The sequence below is a fragment of the Octopus bimaculoides genome, chromosome 27, assembly GCF_046866305.1.
Source record: "Octopus bimaculoides isolate indiv1 chromosome 27, ASM4686630v1, whole genome shotgun sequence".
Classification (NCBI taxonomy): domain Eukaryota; kingdom Metazoa; phylum Mollusca; class Cephalopoda; order Octopoda; family Octopodidae; genus Octopus; species Octopus bimaculoides.
Window position 1 is genome coordinate 17,099,092 of NC_142954.1, and position 21,097 is coordinate 17,120,188.

General features: G+C 38.6%; 1 protein-coding gene and 1 long non-coding RNA gene across 7 annotated transcripts in view; both read left to right on the forward strand.

Annotated features, from left to right (window-relative positions):
* LOC128251379 (leucine-rich repeat-containing protein 46-like) overlaps positions 1–15,891 on the forward strand; it is a 111,361-nt gene extending 95,470 nt beyond the window's left edge. For all 6 annotated transcript variants that reach the window (XM_089343432.1, XM_089343430.1, XM_089343429.1 and 3 more), the window contains exons 4-7: positions 10,724–10,880; positions 11,964–12,033; positions 13,828–13,978; positions 15,659–15,891. In XM_089343432.1, coding sequence (XP_089199558.1) covers positions 10,724–10,880; positions 11,964–12,033; positions 13,828–13,978; positions 15,659–15,820 — 540 coding nt within the window. In that variant the 3' untranslated portion in view covers positions 15,821–15,891. The remainder of the gene's footprint in view (positions 1–10,723; positions 10,881–11,963; positions 12,034–13,827; positions 13,979–15,658) is intronic.
* Positions 15,892–17,768: 1,877 nt separating this feature from the next.
* The window catches only part of LOC149130868 (uncharacterized), a 130,293-nt gene continuing 126,964 nt past the window's right edge, over positions 17,769–21,097 (forward strand). Inside the window, exon 1 of the long non-coding RNA XR_016238612.1 lies at positions 17,769–19,474. This is a non-coding gene — a long non-coding RNA (uncharacterized LOC149130868). The remainder of the gene's footprint in view (positions 19,475–21,097) is intronic.

The following is a 21,097-nucleotide window of genomic DNA, read 5'->3' on the forward strand; positions in this document are numbered from 1 at the left end:
TCTGGGAAAATTATTATATATATATATATATATATACACACACAGTTTGTGACAGACCATGCCTTTCTTTTGCTGAGCTCAAATCTCATTTGTGGATCCATGAAAAAGATCCTCCATCAACTATTCTGCCTATATATCTGTGCACACCTTCAATGCCATGTATGCCATAAGGTCTGCAAATCTAACGGAGGCCTCAAAAGACATTTTAAGATCCACAAAGATCAGAACTTAATTGCAGCTCTTGGTGGTCCAAATCGAATATGCAATCTATGTGGGTGTCTTTTCAGTACATTGTCTGGTTTAAAAAGCCACACCAAACACCATGATAGATCTAACGTGTAGGTACAGGAAGTGGTTAGACTCTACATAAGGAGTAGACAACCACCCATATAAACACATGTATACATACATGCCTACATACATACATACAGATATACATACATACATGCATGCATACATAAGCACATAAATACATATGCATGCATCTAGACATAAAAACGCATCCATAAAACAAACATACAAATCTGCGCATACACTAACACCAAATACTGCACACACACACACACACACACACACACACACACCCACACACACACACACACACACACACATATGCACAAATACCTAGATGATGTTGATAAAAGTTCCAATGAAGGAGCCTTGAATCTATGTTAGAGTCCGGCTCTTTCTCTATGGACAAGAAATACAGAAATGAAACTGATTGATAACATACATACATACATACATACATACATACATATATACATACATACAGACATACAGACAGGCAGACAGACAGACAGACAGACAGATATACATATATGTGTGTGTGTATATACATGCGTGTATATATATATATGTAAATACACACGTACACAAACATACATACAAGCACATACATATTTTAATTAACAAGGGTGGAGCCTCTACATAGCTGCTCAAATTGCCATAAATAGCAGCCAATTTCCCCTCTGCCTCAGTCATGGCAGCTGTCTTTTCACACATCCAGAAAAAGTGAAGGAAAAAAAAAATGTGAATGATGAGACACGTTTGATGATGTAGTCCTTGGTATACGTTGCCTGGGATAAAGAGAACAGGACAGTCATGGCTGGAATCCTCTTGATCATAGATCTGCATGGTCAAAAGCTCTCCAGGGACTGAACAGTTTGGACAACAACAACAACAGCAAAAGAATACAAACGAACAGCAACAACAACAACAACACCATCAGCAACAGAAGCAGCAACAGCGATTACAACAAAAAAACAATAACAGCAACAACTACTTAACAGTTACAATTATATCTATTTTAATTAACCATGTTCTCCCTCTCCCTCTCTCTCTCCCTCTTCTCTTCCTTTGTCTGTCTGTCTCTCTCTCTCTCTCTGTATCTCCCTCTCTCTCTCTCTCTGTCTGTCTCTCTCTTTCTCTCCCTCCTTAGTCACTGAAGGGAAAGCAGCACCTGTAACCTTTTACAAGGTTTGGGGTCTGGCGGTAGGAATGTAGTGGGGGTTGGAGAGTTATTTTCTCCCTCTCCCCCCCCCTCTCTCTTTCTCTAACCAGGGACCTGTTCCCTGAATAACTTTAACAAACCCAATTCACTTTTCTCCACTAAGAGCACTTAATGGCCAGGGGTCAGCACTGATCACGGTGGTGGTGCTGCTGTTGCTGCTGGTAGTGGTGATGGTGGCAGTAGTGGTATTTGTATTGGAGATAGTTGCTCTGGTGATGGTAATTGTGGTGGCGGGGTCGATGTGGTGATGGTGGAAATAGTGACAGTGGTGGAGATGGTGGTGGTGGTGGTGGTGGTGGTGGTTTGTAAAACCACTGCAATTAATTAACTCTCTCAGTTACTCTCTTTCCAAAACATACAAAGGCCAATGGAAAACACTCCACCACCCCACCCCTCTCCCTCTCTCTCTCTCTCTCTGTTTCTCTTCCTTCAATCGCTTTAGTTACATGTTGGCACAATTCTGCTTGTATGGAACCTTGCCAAAACCACACACAATTAAGAAAGGGGATATTATTGAATGTCCAACACAAAAACTAAACTGGAAAAATAGTAATAATAATAATAACGACGACAACAACAACAACAACAATAATAATAATAATAATAATAATAATAATAATGAAAAGAATAATAATAATAATAATAATAATAATAATAATAATAATAATAATAATAATCCTTTCTACTAAAAGCACAAGGCCTGAAACGGGGGCAGGGGAGTTAGTCGATTACATCAACCCCAATGCATAACTGGTACTTATTTCATCAACTCTGAAAGGAGGAAAGGCGAAGTTGACCTCAGCGGAATTTGAACTCAGAACGCAAAGACAGGTGAAATACCGCTAAGCATATTGTCCAGCGTGCTAACGATTCTGCCAGCTCACCAACTTCAGTAATAATAATAATAATAACGATAATAATAATAATAATAATAATAATAAATGCCCGGATGCAGTACCAGGCAATGGCTCTCATGGCTTCTGATCTTAATTGATTGGAAGTGTTATCATGTACATTGTTTTGTCTTGGTATAAAAGATGGGTTACAGTAAATATTCTGCTCAATACCACAGATTTGCTTGTCAGTTGTTTGACCTTAACCAGTTGAGCATGTCCCTTGGTGGCTGACGATATGTGCATCTCTGATCATGAGCAGAAGTAATGGGGGAGCATCATAGCCATGTGCTTAGAGGAATTCTTTGGGGTTTGGATAATTCACCTTTGGAAACATGGGTGTTTCGTTCAACATCCTTAAACGAACCTTATTCAGAGACCTTTTGAGCGGAATGGGCTACTCGACCTGAAGAAAATTCTAACTGGGCCCCACCTGCAAGGTCATGCACTGTTTATCCTCATATGAGATCACCATGTCGCGCACATATGGTTGTGATGCATGTGCCTGGTGTACCCTTATCAGACTGTTAATCATGGTGGGTACATTGGGCTTCGTATATTTGTACCCTATTGTCACTTTGATGGCATGCACTGCTCTCTCACTCAATAATGAAGTTGGAAATAGGAAGAATTTGGTGCATGCGAACAGTAAGGGTCATGTCTATAATAATTGGTGCATTGGGAACAGTAAGGAAAGATGTAGACAAATGACTGAAGGAGATTGAAATAGAATGGCTGGTAGAGCTCCCGCAAAAAAAGTTTGTCTCTTAGGGATGGCAAGGATTATCAGGAGGGTTCTAAGCACTTGAAAGACGGCTGAAAACTTGTGGATACCCAAGGTTACAGGTAGTAACCAGCTATCCATATAATTCCTACCCGGAATAAGACCAAACCTGATCCAAACCAATATAATAATGGTTTCATATTTTGGCACAAGGCCAGTAATTTTAAGGGAAGGGGTTTAGTTGACACGTTTGACCCCTGTACTTGACAGGTACTTTATAATTTGTTGACCCTTGAGGGTTGAAAGGTAAAGAGGGCCTCAGCACACACACGTACATTAGGCAGTCTCACACACTACACATATATACACACACATCCCCCACCACACACACACACACACTTAAATACACAGAGCTGTTCCACACATGCACACACACGTACTTATTCACTTACACACACACACAAACATACACGCACACGTTAAACTAATTGTGAAAGCTTATAACACTGGAGTTTGCTTTGTGGTCACCCATCTAAGTACAACTGGACTGGAGACATTGCTTAACTTCGGTAATTGGCTGAGAACCAATGCTTTCAACATGTTATGACCATAATAATAATAATAATAATAATGATAATAATAATAATAATAATAATAATAATAATAATAATAATAATAATAATAACAATGATTATAAATAAATAAATACATATATAATGTAGTTGTTCTTCTAAGAGTTCTTTTGTGGGGTTTTTTTTCTTTGACTAGAGTTGCCTGTCATACTTGCATAGTCAGGATTTCATTAAACTAGACAGACACTCAATGTTGTATTGAAATCACACACACACACACACACACGTATACATACATACATACATACATATATATATATATATATATATATATATATATATATATATATATATATATATATATATATATATATATGTATATATACATACATATATACATACATACATATATACATACATACATACATATATACATGCATACATACATACATACATATATACATACATATATACATACATATATATATATATAGATATATATATATATATATATAAATATATATACATATACATACATTTGTGTATATATATAATATACATTTGTATGTATCTGTGTAGGTATAATGATATATAAATATATATATATTTATATTTGTGTGTCTATCTATATGCATAAGTATGTGTATGTGTGTCTGCAAGTTTTTTCTTGTTATTTTTTTTTATTCTTTTACCAAGTTTCAGTCATTGGACGAGAGCCATGAGCCATGCTGGGGCAGACATCAAGCTGTGTTGTTGTTGTTGTTATTGTTTCTATCGAACCTAACAAAGAGTTGTTAGTCTGATGCCGACTTCAACACTCTTGTAAAGTACAAAAAAAAATTCAGCGGACGTTGGGGTGAGAGAAAATAACCCCAGCCTCCTGTATCTGAACACATGAGACTACTTTGTGTTTTAACATCCCAGTTCTAAACCACTTTAATACAAACACACACACACACACACATATGCTGAGATCCCCTTCGGTCATGACTGACCATGGGATTGCACCTAGAAAGTTAACCTCCCAGGCACAAGTCCGAGCAAGGTTGTTTTATGAAAGACCAGCGGTCGCCCATGCATACCGGTCTCCCCTCTCCATGCCACTAGTGTTATCCAAGGGAAAGGCAAAGGCCGATATAGCTTGGCACCTGTGATGTCGCAACTCATTACTACAGGTGGGTTTAACTGGAGCAACGTGAAATAAAGTGTCTTGCTCAAGAACACAACACGCAGCCCCGGTCCGGGATTTGAACTCACAACCTCGCGATCGTAAGCTCGACGCTCTAACCACTGAGCCATGTGCCTTCACTACATGCATATATATATAATATATACATGCACACACATGCACACATAGACACACACACACACACACATATATATATATATATATATACACACACATACACATATACGAACACACAGAGGGGATAGTACATGCAGTGTTAAAAATCGAAACCATATAATTGATATAGAATACATATAGCATGTATATATATATATATATATACTCTGTTTCTTGGTATACATGGGGTACGTATAGTGTCTATATATGTATCCCTATTTCTAGATACATGTAGTATGTATGACTATCCCTGTTTCTAGGTAGATGTAGCATGTGTGAATTTAACCTATTTCTTGGTAGATACAGGGTACATAAGTGGAGGTACGTGGCTGAGTGGTTAGGGTGTTGGGCTCAGTTTCTTAAAATTGTGGTTTCGATTCATGGACCGGGCAACGCATAATGTTCTCGAGCGAAACGCTTCATTTCATGTTGCTCGAGTCACTCAACTGGCAAAAATGAGTAATCCTGCGATGGATCGGAGTTCCGTCCATGGGGCTGGGGTGGCGGGTGGGGGATATATATGCCACGGAAACCAGGAAACTGATCCAATGACCCCACATGACTCAGGAAGGAACTTTATTTTACTTTTGCTATAGGGTACATATAGCATGGATCTATGTACCCAGTTTCTAGGTACATACAGCATGTATGAATGTATTCTATTTCTTGGTAAAGATACAGGGTATATATGGAATGTATCTATGTACCCTGTTTCTAGGTACATGTAGCATATATGAATGTATCCTATTTCTTGGTACATACAGGGTACATAGAGCATGTGTCTATGTACTCTGTTTCTAGGTACATATGCAGCACATATCTATGTACCCTATTTCTAGATACATAAAGCATGTATGTACATACCCTGTTTCTACTTCCATACAGAGTACATAGAGCATGTATGTATGTACTCTATTTCTAGATATGTTTGGTGTACAGGAAGCATATTATCTAAGTGCCATATTTCCATATATAATTCTATATAAATCATTTCATGTAAATTTGTTCCTTATTTCTGGGTACATTGAACAACTATACATGTACCCTGTTTCTAGCTGTCTCTCATTAAAAATAATGATTGATTTTAAAATAAGGTTTATTATTTGTATTCCTTTATACTTATAATGCACATCTTATATTCTGCAGGCGATACCACTGATCACTAATTATATATATATAACAATTTAGCTAGATGTTAGATAACCACCTAAGGGATATTAAATATCCGAAGAATTTAATAGAAATAGCTGTAATTTATAAGATGTCATTTGTTTGTATAAAATGATTAAATTGAATTGAATTTATCATTTAATGATTAGATTATTTAATTGTTCAATTTATTGCTTTGGTTTCCATTTCTTATATATATATATATATCATCATCATCATCATTTAACGTGTTCTCCATACTGGCATGGATTGAATGGTTTGACTGGAGTTGGCCAGCCAAAGAACTGCCCAGGTTCTATGTCTGTTTTGGCAGGGTTTCTACAGCTGGCTACCCTTCCTAATGCCGACCACTCTACAGAGTATACTGGGTACTTTTTACATGGCACTGACATGAGCCCTTTTACGTGGACCAGCCCCTATGCGCCAGCAAGATTAGAATCATTCGGCTGAAGATGGATGCAGGGAACCTCAATTTTACTCAGCTTGACATGTCTTCTCAAGCACAGCAAATCTGCTCAGAAGACTCAAAAGGTGCCTTGTTATCCTCTCTGTAAGGCCCAACCTATGGAGGTCCTTTCTCACCACTTTGTCTCACATCTTCCTGGGTTTACCCCTTCCACACAACCCTCCATAATTAGAGATCAGCACTCATATCTATGTATGTATGTGTGTATCATCATCATCATCATCATCGTTGTTTAACGTCCGCTTTCCATGCTAGCATGGGTTGGACGATTTGACTGAGGACTGGTAAGCCAGCAGGCTGCACCAGGCTCCAATCTGATCTGGCAGAGTTTCTACAGCTGGATGCCCTTCCTAACGCCAACCACTCCAAGAGTATAGTGGGTGCTTTTACGTGTCACCCGCACGAAGGCCAGTCAAGCGGTACTGGCAACGGCCACGCTCAAAATGGTGTTTTTTTTAATGTGCCACCCACACAAGAGCCAGTCCAGGGGCACTGGCAACGATCTCGCTCAAAAATCCTTACACATGTCACGGGCACAAGTGCCAGAAAGGCGACGCTGGGTACAGGTGCCATCCCGATTTCGCTTGCCCCAGTATGTTCATTATTCCTTTTCCTGGTTTCAGCCAAAGGCCGGGGGCCATGCTGGAGCACTGCCTTTAAGTGTGTTTGTTTTTTTTATTCTGTACTGTTTTTGGCAAAGAAATAAGTTGGATGGAACCCCACTTCCTTGTGCATCCCACTGTGATGTGGGTTCATCTGGGGTTTCATATTGAAATTTGTGCTTTTTGAAGATCTCCACATCTACACCTCAGAAAGGTTGTTTGGCAGAATGCTGAATAGTTGTGGACCCCTGTTACTTCCCTTGAATATTTTTATTTATTTTTTTTATCCCCCTAAACTTGAAGATTACCCACATACATATATATATATATATATATATATATATATATATATATACGACGGGATTCTTTCGGTTTCCATCTACCAAATCCACTTTCAAGGCTTTGATCGACCTGGGGCTATAGTAGAAGACACTTGCCCAAGTACTATGCATTGGGACTGAACCCGGAACCATGTGGTTGGGAAGAAACTTTTTACCGCACAGCCATGTCTGCGTGCGCGGGCACGCGCACACACACACTCACACATATATATTAATGTAAAGTAAGTATCTATAGTTATAATAGTGTTACCATTATGTCTGTAAATTATTTAATTTAATTTTTTTTTTATAGAGTTTATATGTCTTTTATAACTGAAATAATACAGGAAAATATACCACATGAAATAGTTTAAATAGTGGTTAGATCAGAGATTAACTTGTTGCTAAATCCACTTTGAATTGCACCTTATTATTTACACACAAAAAAAGGTCAAAATAACACATTCCTGGATTATCTCGACCAAAAATTCATAGATTACAGATATTTTCAGTACTGTTACTGGGCAAAAAGACAAGTTGATAAGGGAGGGAACTCTCTGTACTTATCTCAGTTATTTCCCTTTGTTTCTTTTTTTTTTAACTTTTTGGTTTTATTCTCCGATAAGGAACATTTGAAATACGATTTATCAGAATCATTACATCATCAGACGAAACGCTTGCGATATTTCATTGTATCCCTTCGCGATCCCAGTTCGGATCCCGCAGAAATTATCTTCGGTTTTTATTCTTTTGCATTGAAAAAACTATTGTCTTGTTAATATAATCGACTGTCCCCAAATGATGATGGTCTTTTCGTTTGTTATATTGTGACAAGTCTTTGCTAGGTTATAACGAGTCTTTGCTGAGTTGTGAGGAATCTTTACTATTTTATGGTATATCTTGTTTCTGCTGTGATGAATCTTTGCTATGTTATGCCAAGTCTTTGCTATATTATGACGAATTTTGGTTATATTATGACGAATCTTTGCTCTCTTATGATATGTCTTTGCTCAGTTGTAACGAATCTTTCCTACGTTGTGATTAATCTTCCCTATGTTGTGATGAGTCTTTACTATGTCATGACAAATCTTTGCTCTGTTGTGACAAGTTATTGGTATGTTATGTTGAGTCTTTTCGATAACTATTTAAAACTATATGACAATGGTACGTCCACACTTAGAATTTGCATCACCCATATGGAATCCCTATCTTGCTCAGCCTATAAATCTCCTGGAAACTGTTAAGAAACGTGCAGCAAAGCGAATACTTGCCGTCAGGCATCTACCATACTCTGAATCCCTTCCTTTCCGTGGTATGGACACACTGAAGCTCAGATGTCTGGCAACTGACATGGTAGATACCCACAAGATATTCCACCATCTTTCCCACAACAACCTTGGCACCTTTCTTGAATTCCATATAACAAACACTTGTGGACTTGCTTACAAAATCAGAAAATAACTCATACTTTCGGATACATTTTTTTACACTCAGAATTGTTGAAGCATGGAATAAACTACGACTAATGACTGCACTTCAGTCGTTAGCTGTCGAGACACTGCATCCTTCAAAATTACCATGCTTCTGGAAAATCTGCCAACAGTACACCTGATGGATTTTTTTCAAGCTGTAGTGCACCTGAGCACTGTATATAACATTTTCTTTCATATATTCATATTGTGATGAATCTATGCTATTTTATGATGTGTCTTTAGATGGTGATATTCTCAGGTTGAAACCCTCTAATGATGGCTCTGTTCAGAAGGCTGTAATATGTCATTTGACAAAGAAACGCTGTACAAAGAATTCATAGAACAAACTGCAACTTTAAATGCCTTTACTCTCAGGTTCAAATATATACAAATTGAATAACAATGGAAGGAGTTTGATGAAAGGACCATGTGTAACCGCATGTGCTCGCTACCGCGGGTGTGCAAGAGATAGCTAGGTCATGTCTTTTCTCTCCAGCTTCTTGGTGCGAAAGAGGAAGTGCCAGAGCTTAGTGTCTGAACCTTCACCATCTAGTGGCCAACTAATTTAAACAGCCACTGTCAGGAGAGATAACTGCACCTATATGTCTTTCCTGTGTTGTGGTGAATCTTTCTTCTTCTGCGATTAGTCTTCACTATATTGTGACAAGTCTTCACTGTGTTGTGACAAGTCTTTGCTGTGTTGTGATAAGTTTTTGATCTCTCCTGTGATAAGTCTTTGCTATCTTTTACCTTCTATTCTTTTATCTGTGTCAGTCATTAAGTTGTGGCCATGCTGGGGCAACACCCTGAAGAACTTTTAGCTGAATGAATCAACCTCAATCCTTTTTTTTTGCTAAACCACTAAGTTACAGGGACATAAACACACCAGCATCGGTTGTCAAGCGATATTGGGGGGACAAATGCAGACACAAAGACACACACAGACATAGATATATAAACATACACAATGGGCTTCTTTCAGTTTCCGTCTCACAAATCCACTCACAAGTCTTTGATTGGATCCAAGGCTATAGTAGAAGACATGAAACCAAAGTGCCATGCAGTGGGACTGAACCCAGAACCTTGAGGTTGGGAAGCAAACTTCTTACCACACAGCCAAACCTCCTATATTACTCTTTTACTCTTTTACTTGTTTCAGTCATTTGACTGCGGCCATGCTGGAGCACCACCTTTAGTCGAGCAAGTTAACCCCAGGACTTATTCTTTGGATGCCTAGTACTTATTCTATCGGTCTCTTTTTGCCGAACCGCTAAGTTACGGGGACGTAAACACACCACCATCGGTTGTCAAGCGATGTTGGGGGGGGGGGGGGGAAACACAGACACACATACACACAAACATATATATATATATATATATATATATATATATATATATATATATATATATATATACATATATACGACAGGCTTCTTTCAGTTTCCGTCTACCAAATCCACTCACAAGGCTTTGGTCAGCCCGAGGCTATAGTAGAAGACACTTGCCCAAGGTGCCACGCAGTGGGACTGAACCTGGAACCATGTGGTTCGTAAGCAAGCTATCTTTTTATTATTTTATTTTGTTTTATGTATTTTTACATGTTTTATTGTCTACTTATATTTCTCTCTTCTTTCTTTGATTCCCAGAATAAAATCAAAGAACTAAAACACCTCGACATCTTGTCCAACCTTCAGCTGCTTGATTTGTCCAACAATGAGATTGAGTTTGTTGAGAATATATCCAAACTTCATCAGTTGGTATTCCTGGATCTATCCAATAACTTCATCTGTCATATTGACATTGGTAAGAAGGGACAAGTGCCATCGTTATTTCTATAAAACGTCTACTAATTAGAATTAGCCCTCTGTCTCTCCGATCCACTTCCTGTTCACCCCTCTCTGTCTGTCTCTCTGTCTCTTTGTCTGTCTCTCTGTCTCTTTCTCTCTCCCTGCTTATCTTTCCGTCTCTCTTTCTCTCCATCCATTTCTTGCACTCCCAGTTCCTCTCTCTTCACTTCTCTCTTTCTCCTCACATCTCTCTCTCTCTCCTCACATCTCTCTCTCTTTTCACCTCTCTCTCTTTCTCTTCACCTCTCTCTCTCTTCACCTCTCTCTCTCTTCACCTCTCTCTCTCTCTCCACATCTCTCTCTTCACTTCTCTCTCTCTTCACCTCTATGTCTGTCTGTTTATCTATCTATCTATCTATCTATCTATCTATCTATCTATCTATCTAATTCCTCTCTCTCTCTTCAGCCTATCTGTCTGTCTGCCTGCTACCCCCCTCTCCCACCTCTTGCACTCCGTCTCTCTTCACTCACTCGACTTCGGCAGAAACTGAACTTTGAACATATTGACAAATGAAATGCTGCTAACCATTCTGCCAGCTCACCGCCTATTTCCATTAAATTATATTCACACCAAAGAGAAAGAGATAAACAGATAGAGAGAGAGAGAGAGAAAGAGAGAGGGAGAGAGAGAGAGAGAGAGAGAGAGAGAGAGAGAGAGAGAGAGAGAATGGGAATTTATGTGTGTGTATATGTTTGTGTGTCTGTGTTTGTACCCCCCAATATCACTTGACAACCGATGGTGGTGTGTTTACGTCCCTGTAACTTAGCGGTTCGGCAAAAAGAGATCAATAGAAAAAGTACTAGGCTAACAAAGAATAAGTCCTGGGGTCGATTTACTTGACTAAAGGTGGTGCTCCAGCATGGCCGCAGTCAAATGACTGAAACAAGTAAAAGAGAGTAAAAGAGTGAGAGAGAGTGATAGATAGAGAGAGAGAGAGAAAGAGAGGGAGAGAGAGAAGGAGAGAATGGGAATTCCTGTGTGTGTATTGCTCTAAAAATCGGTCAACCATTTCGAAATGTATTTATCTTTCTTTGACAGATGAATTCCCACAATCCTTGATGATTCTTCACCTGACAGGTAATCCATGCTGTGACAATCCTGATTACAGGTAAACATTTTTGCATCTACCTAGCAGAGAAAACATTTAATTTTAGTCATCATCGTCATCACCACCACCGCTGGCATCATCATCACCACCATCATCACACTCATTACTATCACCACCATCATCATCATTAACACCACCACCATTATCATTACCACACCATCATCAACACCACCACCTCCACCATCATCATTTGCATTAGCATCATTGCTGCAGTCACAGCTTATATCCATACTGTTGATGACATCAGGTAGCCAAACACAGTGAATGTGCTTCAAACAGTATACTACAAGGTGTAAGCCCAAATTTAAAATAGTTACTTATGTGTGTGTATATATGTATATATATATATATATTCTATACCCCACATTGGTTCTGCAGGAATATAAATAAAACATAAAAAACAGACAGTGTTGGAACTCTTTTAAACAAAATTATATATATATATATATATATATATATATATATATATATATATGTGTGTGTGTGTGTGTGTGTGTGTGTGTGTGTGTGTGTGTGGAGACGCAATGGCCCAGTGGTTAGAGTAGCGGACTCGCGGTCATAGGATCGCGGTTTCGATTCCCAGACCGGGCGTTGTGAGTGTTTATTGAACGAAAACACCTAAAGCTCCACGAGGCTCCACCACAACTTTCTCTCACTCTTACTTCCTGTTTCTGCTGTGCCTGTAATTCAAAGGGTCAGCCTTGTCACACTGTATCACACTGAATATCCCCGAGAACTACGTTAAGGGGTACACGTGACTGTGGAGTGCTCAGCCACTTGCACGATATTTCACGAGCAGGCTGTTCCGTTGATCGGATCGACTGGAACCCTCGACGTTGTAAGCGACAGAGTGCCAACAACAACAACAACAATATATATATATGTATATATATATGGAAATGGATGTGTTGCATTCAATTAAATAATAAATAATATATATATATATATATATATATAAGCGTAGGAGTGGCTGTACGGTATGTAGCTTGCTTATCAACCACATGGTTCCGGGTTCAGTCCCACTGCGTGGCACCTTGGGCAAGTGTCTTCTACTATAGCCTCGGGCCGACCAAAGCCTTGTGAGTGGATTTGGTAGACGGAAACTGAAAGAAGCTTGTCGTATATATATATATATATATATACGACAGGCTTCTTTACATATATATATATATATGTATGTGTGTGTATATGTTTGTGTGTCTGTGTTTGTCCCCCCAACATCGCTTGACAACTGATGCTGGTGTGTTTACGTCCCGTAACTTAGCGGTTCGGCAAAAGAGACCAATTGAATAAGTACTAGGCTTACAAAGAATAAGTCCTGGGGTCGATTTGCTTGACTAAAGGCCAAGTGTGAAGCATTTGCACCTAGACTTAAGGCTGTGATTCGAAACAGAGGTGGTCATATCAAATAAATATGGTAGTGTCATAATTGTTTCCTTTACCATTGCAGTGCAATGCTTGGACCCAAAATATAACACTATTTTGTTATGGCAAGATTGAAATAGGTTAGTTGCCTTAATTTTGGGACTCCCTATATATGTATGTAAGTATGTATGTATATGTAACAATTAGTTCCTGGTAACAGTAATAGTATAGGCATACTAACTATGTTTTGGCAACTGATGAACTGGTACCCCTCTTTGAATCTGGACATAATTAGGTAAGGACTTTTCAGTTTCCATTGACCATTATTAATAATTTTTTATTTTGTTAATGGCATCTCTTTCTCTCTCTCTCTCTCTCTCTCTCAATCAATTAATCAATCAATCAATCATTAACCCCTTCTATTTGCAGAGGCAGAATTATCCAAGACTTACAAAATCTGAATGAATTAGATGGTCAACCAGTCGGTAAAGAAGAACAAAAGGAATGTGGCTTTGTCATCACTCGCAGTGATGATTCTGATGAAAATGACGATGCTGATAAATCTACTAAAGTTTCAAATGTAAGATTACAATTTCAGTTATTTACAGAGAATGTCTTTTAGCTCTCTAAGATTCAAGAGGAGCCATTTCAAACATGATTCAACCCAAAACCTTTTTTAAAAAATTCTTCTAAATTTTATTTTGAAAAAATTTCTCCAAGATGTTCATCATCATCATCATCATTATCATTATCATTTAGCATCTGTTTTCCATGCTGGCATGGGTCAGACAGTTTGACTGGAACTGGTAAGATGGAGAGCTGCACCAGGCTTCAGTTGTCCGTTTTGGTTTGGTTTCTATGGCTGGATGTCCTTCCTAATGCCAGCCACTCCACAGAGTGCACCGGGTGACTTCTCTGTGTCACTGGCACTAGCCATGACTACAGTTTCACTTGGCTTGACGTGTCTTCTCAAGCATAGCAAATCACCAAAAAAGTCTCTGTCACCTGTCATTTGTCATCACCTTTGTGAGACTCAGTATATGTCATCTGCATGGGTGCATTCAGTGTCACTGGCACGGTTTCCTTTTATGTGTCACTGGCACATGTGCCCTTCATGTGTCACTGGGATCAGTGCCTTTTTATGTGTCACTGGCACTGACCACATCTATGATCTCGCTTAGCTTGATATGTCTTCTCAAGCACAGCAAATCACCAAAGGTCTCGGTCACCTGTCATCGCCTTGATGAGACTCAACATCTGAAGATCATATTTTCTCTTTTACTCTTTTACTTGTTTCAGTCATTTGACTGCGGCCATGCTGGAGCACCGCCTTTAGTCGAGCAAATCGACCCCAGGACTTATTCTTTGTAGGCCTAGTACTTATTCTATCGGTCTCTTTTGCCGAACCGCTAAGTTACAGGGACGTAAACACACCAGCATCAGTTGTCAAACGATGTTCGGGTGACAAACACAGACACACAAACATACACACACACACATACACACTCATATATATATATATATACATATATACGACAGGCTTCTTTCAGTTTCTGTCTACCAAATCCACTCACAAGGCTTTGGTTGGCCTGAGGCTATAGTAGAAGACACTTGCCCAAGGTGCCACGCAGTGGGACTGAACTGGAAATCATGTGGTTGGTAAGCAAGCTACTTACCACACAGCCACTCCTGTGCCTATTTCACCATTTTCTGAATATATTTCCTCGGTACTCTGTGGTTCTGCCTTTATTTTTCTGTAAGCACACACTGTTTCTTCACATTTTACTCAGGCACACAAACATGTACCAGTAATATAGCTGGGGAAAGGAGCAAGAGGGAGGGCATCATGCCATCCCAAGCAGCATTTTTGGGTCTACTGTATAAGCCTGTATAGGGGCGGTGAGCATGAGGGGCACAGAGGAGCAGAAGACCCAAGAACTTCCACAAGTGGCCTGCACTTGCTACAGTGCTGACACACATACAAACTGTCTGTCTGTCTCTTTCTCTCTCTCGCATGCACACACACACACACTTTTTGAAAATTCTTCCAAAATACTCTTTTTTAAAAGATTTCTAAAAACCTTATTTTCAAAAATTCCATCCAAGATTCTCCTTTCCAAAGATACTTCAAAGTTCCTTACTTCCAAGAATCCTCCAAGATATTCCCTTTCAAAAACCCTAAAAATCTTCCAAATTTTCTTAGACTATTTTCTTATTTTTTTTTTTTCTAAATATTTTTGTCTTTGATTTGTTTTCCCAGATTCTAGAGAAATACACATGTACCAACAAAGAAAGCAAAGATTCAAGAATTGATTCCTTGGACCAATTACCTGATAAGGAATTACAATTACCTGGAAACAATGAGACAGATCAGGAGGCACCAACATCACAAGGATTTCTTAACAGTATTGATACATCATGAAGAGATTGTGGCAGTGTTGTCTTTTAACAAACCATTTTTTAAAAATAAATAAATATAAGTTTTCAACATCAGTATAGTGTTGTTGTTGTTGTTGTTGTTGGTGGTGGTGGTGGTGGTGGTGGTCGTCGTCGTCGTCATACCTCATCAAGAAGACATTGATCAAAGGCACTCTCACAACGACCATTCCTTTGTATCTTGTTCACTCATTCTCTCACTCTCTCTCTCTTTCTCACCTGAATGTCATAGTCTCTCGTAGGATAATCTTTCCATTGTGCCACCTTTTTTTTAAATGGTAGAATGTGATTTGAAGGAAATTTAGTTATCATTTCTAGCAAATTGAGTGTCTAAAAAAGGCTCCCTAGTTTGCTCATTTATTTTATTACTATTATTATTATTATATTTTTTTTAATTATTATTATTATTTTTTATTATTACTATTATTTTTATTATTATTATTATTATTATTATTATTATATTTTTTTAAAATTATTATTATTATTTTTTATTATTACTATTATTATTATTTTTTTTATTATTACTATTATTATTATTATTATTTATATTTTATATGTGTGTATATATATATATATATACGGAGATGCACTTGCATAGCAAGTGACCTGATCTGAGATCGTGTGCTGGAACGAAAACAATTGCAGCGTCGAAGGTGTTTATAAGCCATTTAAAATAACACACAAAATCCGTTAGATTCACTTCAACATTTAAATTTAATTTGTCAAAATATTTTCGTTGCTTTGAGACCGCGACCTGTTCACTGACAAAATTCTGTGCTGCATCTGAGAAAGTAATAGTTAGTTCATGATATATATGTACATGTGTGTGTATGTATGTATGTATGTATGTATGTGCATGTACATGTGTGCGCGTATGCATCTGTGTACATACTCATCGGACAGTATGGGTACAGGATATCAAAAAAAAAAAAAACGTTAAACACAATTAGAAAGGAAAACAGAAAACGAACATTTTTTCGAACAACGAAAAAAAACAAACACAAAAACGAGATATGCAACATAAAGGGTATACCCCTTCGTCAGTTGTCCCTGTTTCATCTACTCTGCGTTTCGAAGGCAAGGACAATACGCGGCTTTGTTGAAACAGTCCTTCCCGCAAAGCAAATTAAATAAAATTTGGGATTTTTTGCGGAGGGTGAAAGTGTTAACAAGAACAGAACAGTAAAAAAAACGGTGAGGGCTGTTGAGCCAAGATGATAGAAAAATTATTATGAACACTAGGTAGATGAGCCATGAGAGGAAAAAGGCACGTCTTTTCTTTAGGAAGGAAGTGGACAGAAAGAGAGATCCCCTTTCGTCATGTGTCAGCGACGAGAGAGTCAATTCTCATTGTGTTTAATGTGTTCTTGATGTCCTGTACCCATATATGCATGTATATATACATATATGTGTAGGTATGTACATATATGTATGGATATATGCATATATTTATATATTATTTATATTATTATATGATCGAACGCCACGCATTCTTTTCCAAGCAAATTTTATCTATATATCGTATGTGTATTTCTTGTGCAAGATTCTTGATGTGGATACGTGTGTTGAAAGAAATACAATTAAACCTTGGGAGAGGCATTATGCCGGTAATATTTATTACCGGCATAATGCCTCTCCCAAGGTTTAATTGTGTTTATCTATATAGATAGATAGATAGATAGATAGATATAGATAGATAGATAGACAGATCAGTGAAAACGAGAATACCTATACTGAACTATTGAGAAATCTGCAGTTACTCTATCCAGATTACAAGATTAGATTTATACCTGTAATTATTGGGGTCCTGGGATATGTAACACACTGCCTAAATACCAATCTTGAGAAATTAGGCTTCTGAAAACCAGAAAAGAGAAAGCTAATTCGAAGTCTACAGATCCAATCTATCACTGGAGCTGTAAAAATCTGTAAAACTTTCCAGAAGGTTATCATTTAAATATATGAGCATGTCTAGATATGCAACTATGCGCATGCGAATACATGCATAAAACAAAACATACAAATCTGCACATATACATACATACATACATACGTACGTACATACATGCATGCATACATACATACATATATACATACATACATACATACATACATACGCACGTACATACATACATACATACATACATACATACATACATACATACAAGCAAAAATACCCAGTTGTTGATGTTGAAATTCCAATGAAGAAGCCTTGGATCTAGGCTAGAAACCGGTTCTTTCTCTACTGGCGAGAAATCTTGAAATAAACCGACATGGCATGATAGCAGTAAACAAGAGACACCATCATACAAGCAGTCTCCTCAGTTTCTAGTCTTCTGTGAAACTACGTCTGACAATGAGGAACTATTACCTTGCTTGGACACAGTGTGAAAGTTAGTGGCTGGAAGAGCATCTGGTGTGTGTGTTTGCACGCGGGCGCGTGTGTGCCAGCTTTATTCACCAAATAGTCTGCACTTAGTGGGCCCTTTGTGTAATCTCTATATATAAACGTCCAAGTCTTATGATTTTCTTGGTATGTTGGTTGTCTGGTTCAGGATAATCAGCGGAGCAGCAGGTAAAAAGGTTGAGTGCATGAACAGAAGAGAGTAGAGAGGGAGAGAGAAAGAGAGAGAGAGAGAGAGGGAGAGAGGGAGAGAGAGAGAGAGGGAGAGAGAGAGAGAGAGAGTATTAGAATAGAAACATGAATTATACAGAAAGTGTCTGGTAGTCTGCGAGAGTGTTGGTATGAGGAGGGCGAAGGGGGAGAGAAGATTTTAAAATAAAATAGGCCAGACAAACAAGTAATTAAATGAATGTATGAGAAACAATTACATTATTGACTAATTAACTAACACTGAGAATGTGTGTGTGGTGGGGGGGAGTGTTTAGAAAAAAAGTAGTTACGATGTCATCATAATCGCCATCGTCGTCGTCGTCACGTACGCCACCGTTGCTACCGCCATCTTCGTCTTTATCTCGTCATCATTATCAATACTGTCACCGCCCCTATCCCAACCCCCCATCTCCATCATTACCATCATTGCTACCACATCCTACATCATTTCTACGGCCACTATCACCACTACCGCCGCCAGCACCACTACCGCCACCACCACCACCACCACCACCACCAACACCAACACCATCACAAACTTTATCCTCCTCATTAATATATGTGTGTGCGTGTGTGCATACATATTTATATGTATATCACAATGGGGGAGGCCGGTTTATGGGGTTACTGTGGATTTCCCATCCGTAAGCGGTTTGGCCATCGGTGTATCATCAGATTCCGAGCCTGTTAGCCTAAATCCTCTTCAAAAATATGGAGAGGGAAATGCTTCGTTGGGAAGGTAAACAATAGATTTGACTGCTATTTTTCAGCGTGGCGGTATCTCTTAGATACCCTGTATTATAATTTTAAATAATTATTACCTTTGATGGTTTTTATCCCCATGCTGACCACTTGATAAGATCAATATTTTAAATATCGATCTTATCCTTATTTATATAAATTAGTTTTGTCAGTGTATTTACTGCGCTGATATTCTGTCCGTATTCGCACGAGGAGTTTTTAGGCGGGCTATTTAAGCTAGTCGTGTACATACGTGCATATATATGTGTGTATACGTCCGTATATGTAAGTATACTGTTTATATACATATATTTGTATTTATGTATTTCTGAGTATATTCCACCGATGAAGGCAAAGCATTAGGTGGACATTGGAATTAGACACTGAGGGAAAATGGCTGTTACTTTTTTATTTTTTAATTTTGACGATTTTCGTTTTCGATAATGTGTTCTATATGTCACGGTCATGCGATTCCCCTTAAAAAAATTTTTGGACCACCCCTCCCCTCCCTCACACACGGGTGGGGGGAGGGTTTGGCGATTTTCATTTTTGACAGTGTGTTCTACATGTTCAGGTCGTACGAATAGCCTTCTCGCAACTTAGATGTGAAAATGAACGGCTTACATTTATATTGAAACAGAAAAAGGATCATATGTGGAGTCCCCACCACGAAACTTGATATGCTAGAAATAACAGCTAAACGCGGACAATCCAAATCTTGCATTGGTCCAGATGGACTATATATAAATAAATATGAAGGAAAAAATGCGCTTTGGCAAACGGGGTTAGGGTTAGGGTTAGGGTCGGGGTTAGGGTTAGGTTTTGAGTTAGGGTTCGGGTAAACCTAACCCTAACCCGGTACTACTAAAGCAGCGCGGACCCGAACGCGCAGTCGCGCGTCCGCGCTAGCTAGTCGTGAGTGGTCGATCCTAACCCTAACCCTATTCCTAACCCTAACCTTAACCCTAAACACGTATTCATTTGCACACGCAGGTTAGGGATAGGGATAGGGTTAGGGTTAGGGATAGGGTTAGGGATAGGGTTAGGGACAGGGTTAGGATCGACCACTCAAGACTAGCTAGCGCGGACTCGCGACTGCGCGTTCGGGTCCGCGCTGCTTTAGTAGTACCCCCTAACCCTAACCCTGACCCTAACCCTAACCCTGACCCTAACCCTAACCCTAACCCTGACCCTAACCCTAACCCTAACCCTGACCCTAACCCTAACCAGATTTGGCTGTTATTTCTAGCATGTAAATAGCCTGCTTGGTGAGGGGGGGAATTGAAATTTTTCAAACAATTTTTTTTCAGAATCAGAATCTCCATAGCCTAAAACGTGGGATTCCGTAAAAAAAATAAATAAATAAGGGGGGGGGAGGTTCAGATTACATATAGTCTATCTGGACCAATGCAAGATTTGGATTGTCCGCGTTTAGCTGTTATTTCTAGCATATCAAGTGTGGGGTGGGGGTGTAGGGAAGGGGGGAAGGTCCAACATTTTTTAAAGGGGGAATCGCATGACCGTGACATATAGAACACATTATCGAAAACGAAAATAGCCAAAATTAAAAAATTAAAAAGTTACAGCCATTTTCCCTCAGTGTCTAATTCCAATGTCCACCAAGCATTATTTATGCAAAGCCAGAAATCCAGGATCTGGAATTATCTTTGTTATTTTTACTGGTTTATTTGGTCTTCGTCTTCGCTCCTTATGCTATGTGGACATTTATTGTGGTTTTAAAGTCAAGATTTGACTGCTATTTTTCAGCGTGGCGGTATCTCTTAGATACCCTGTATTACAATTTTAAATAATTATTACCTTTGATGGTTTTTATTCCCATGCTGACCACTTGATAAGATCAATATTTTAAATATCGATCTTATCCTTATTTATATATATATATATATA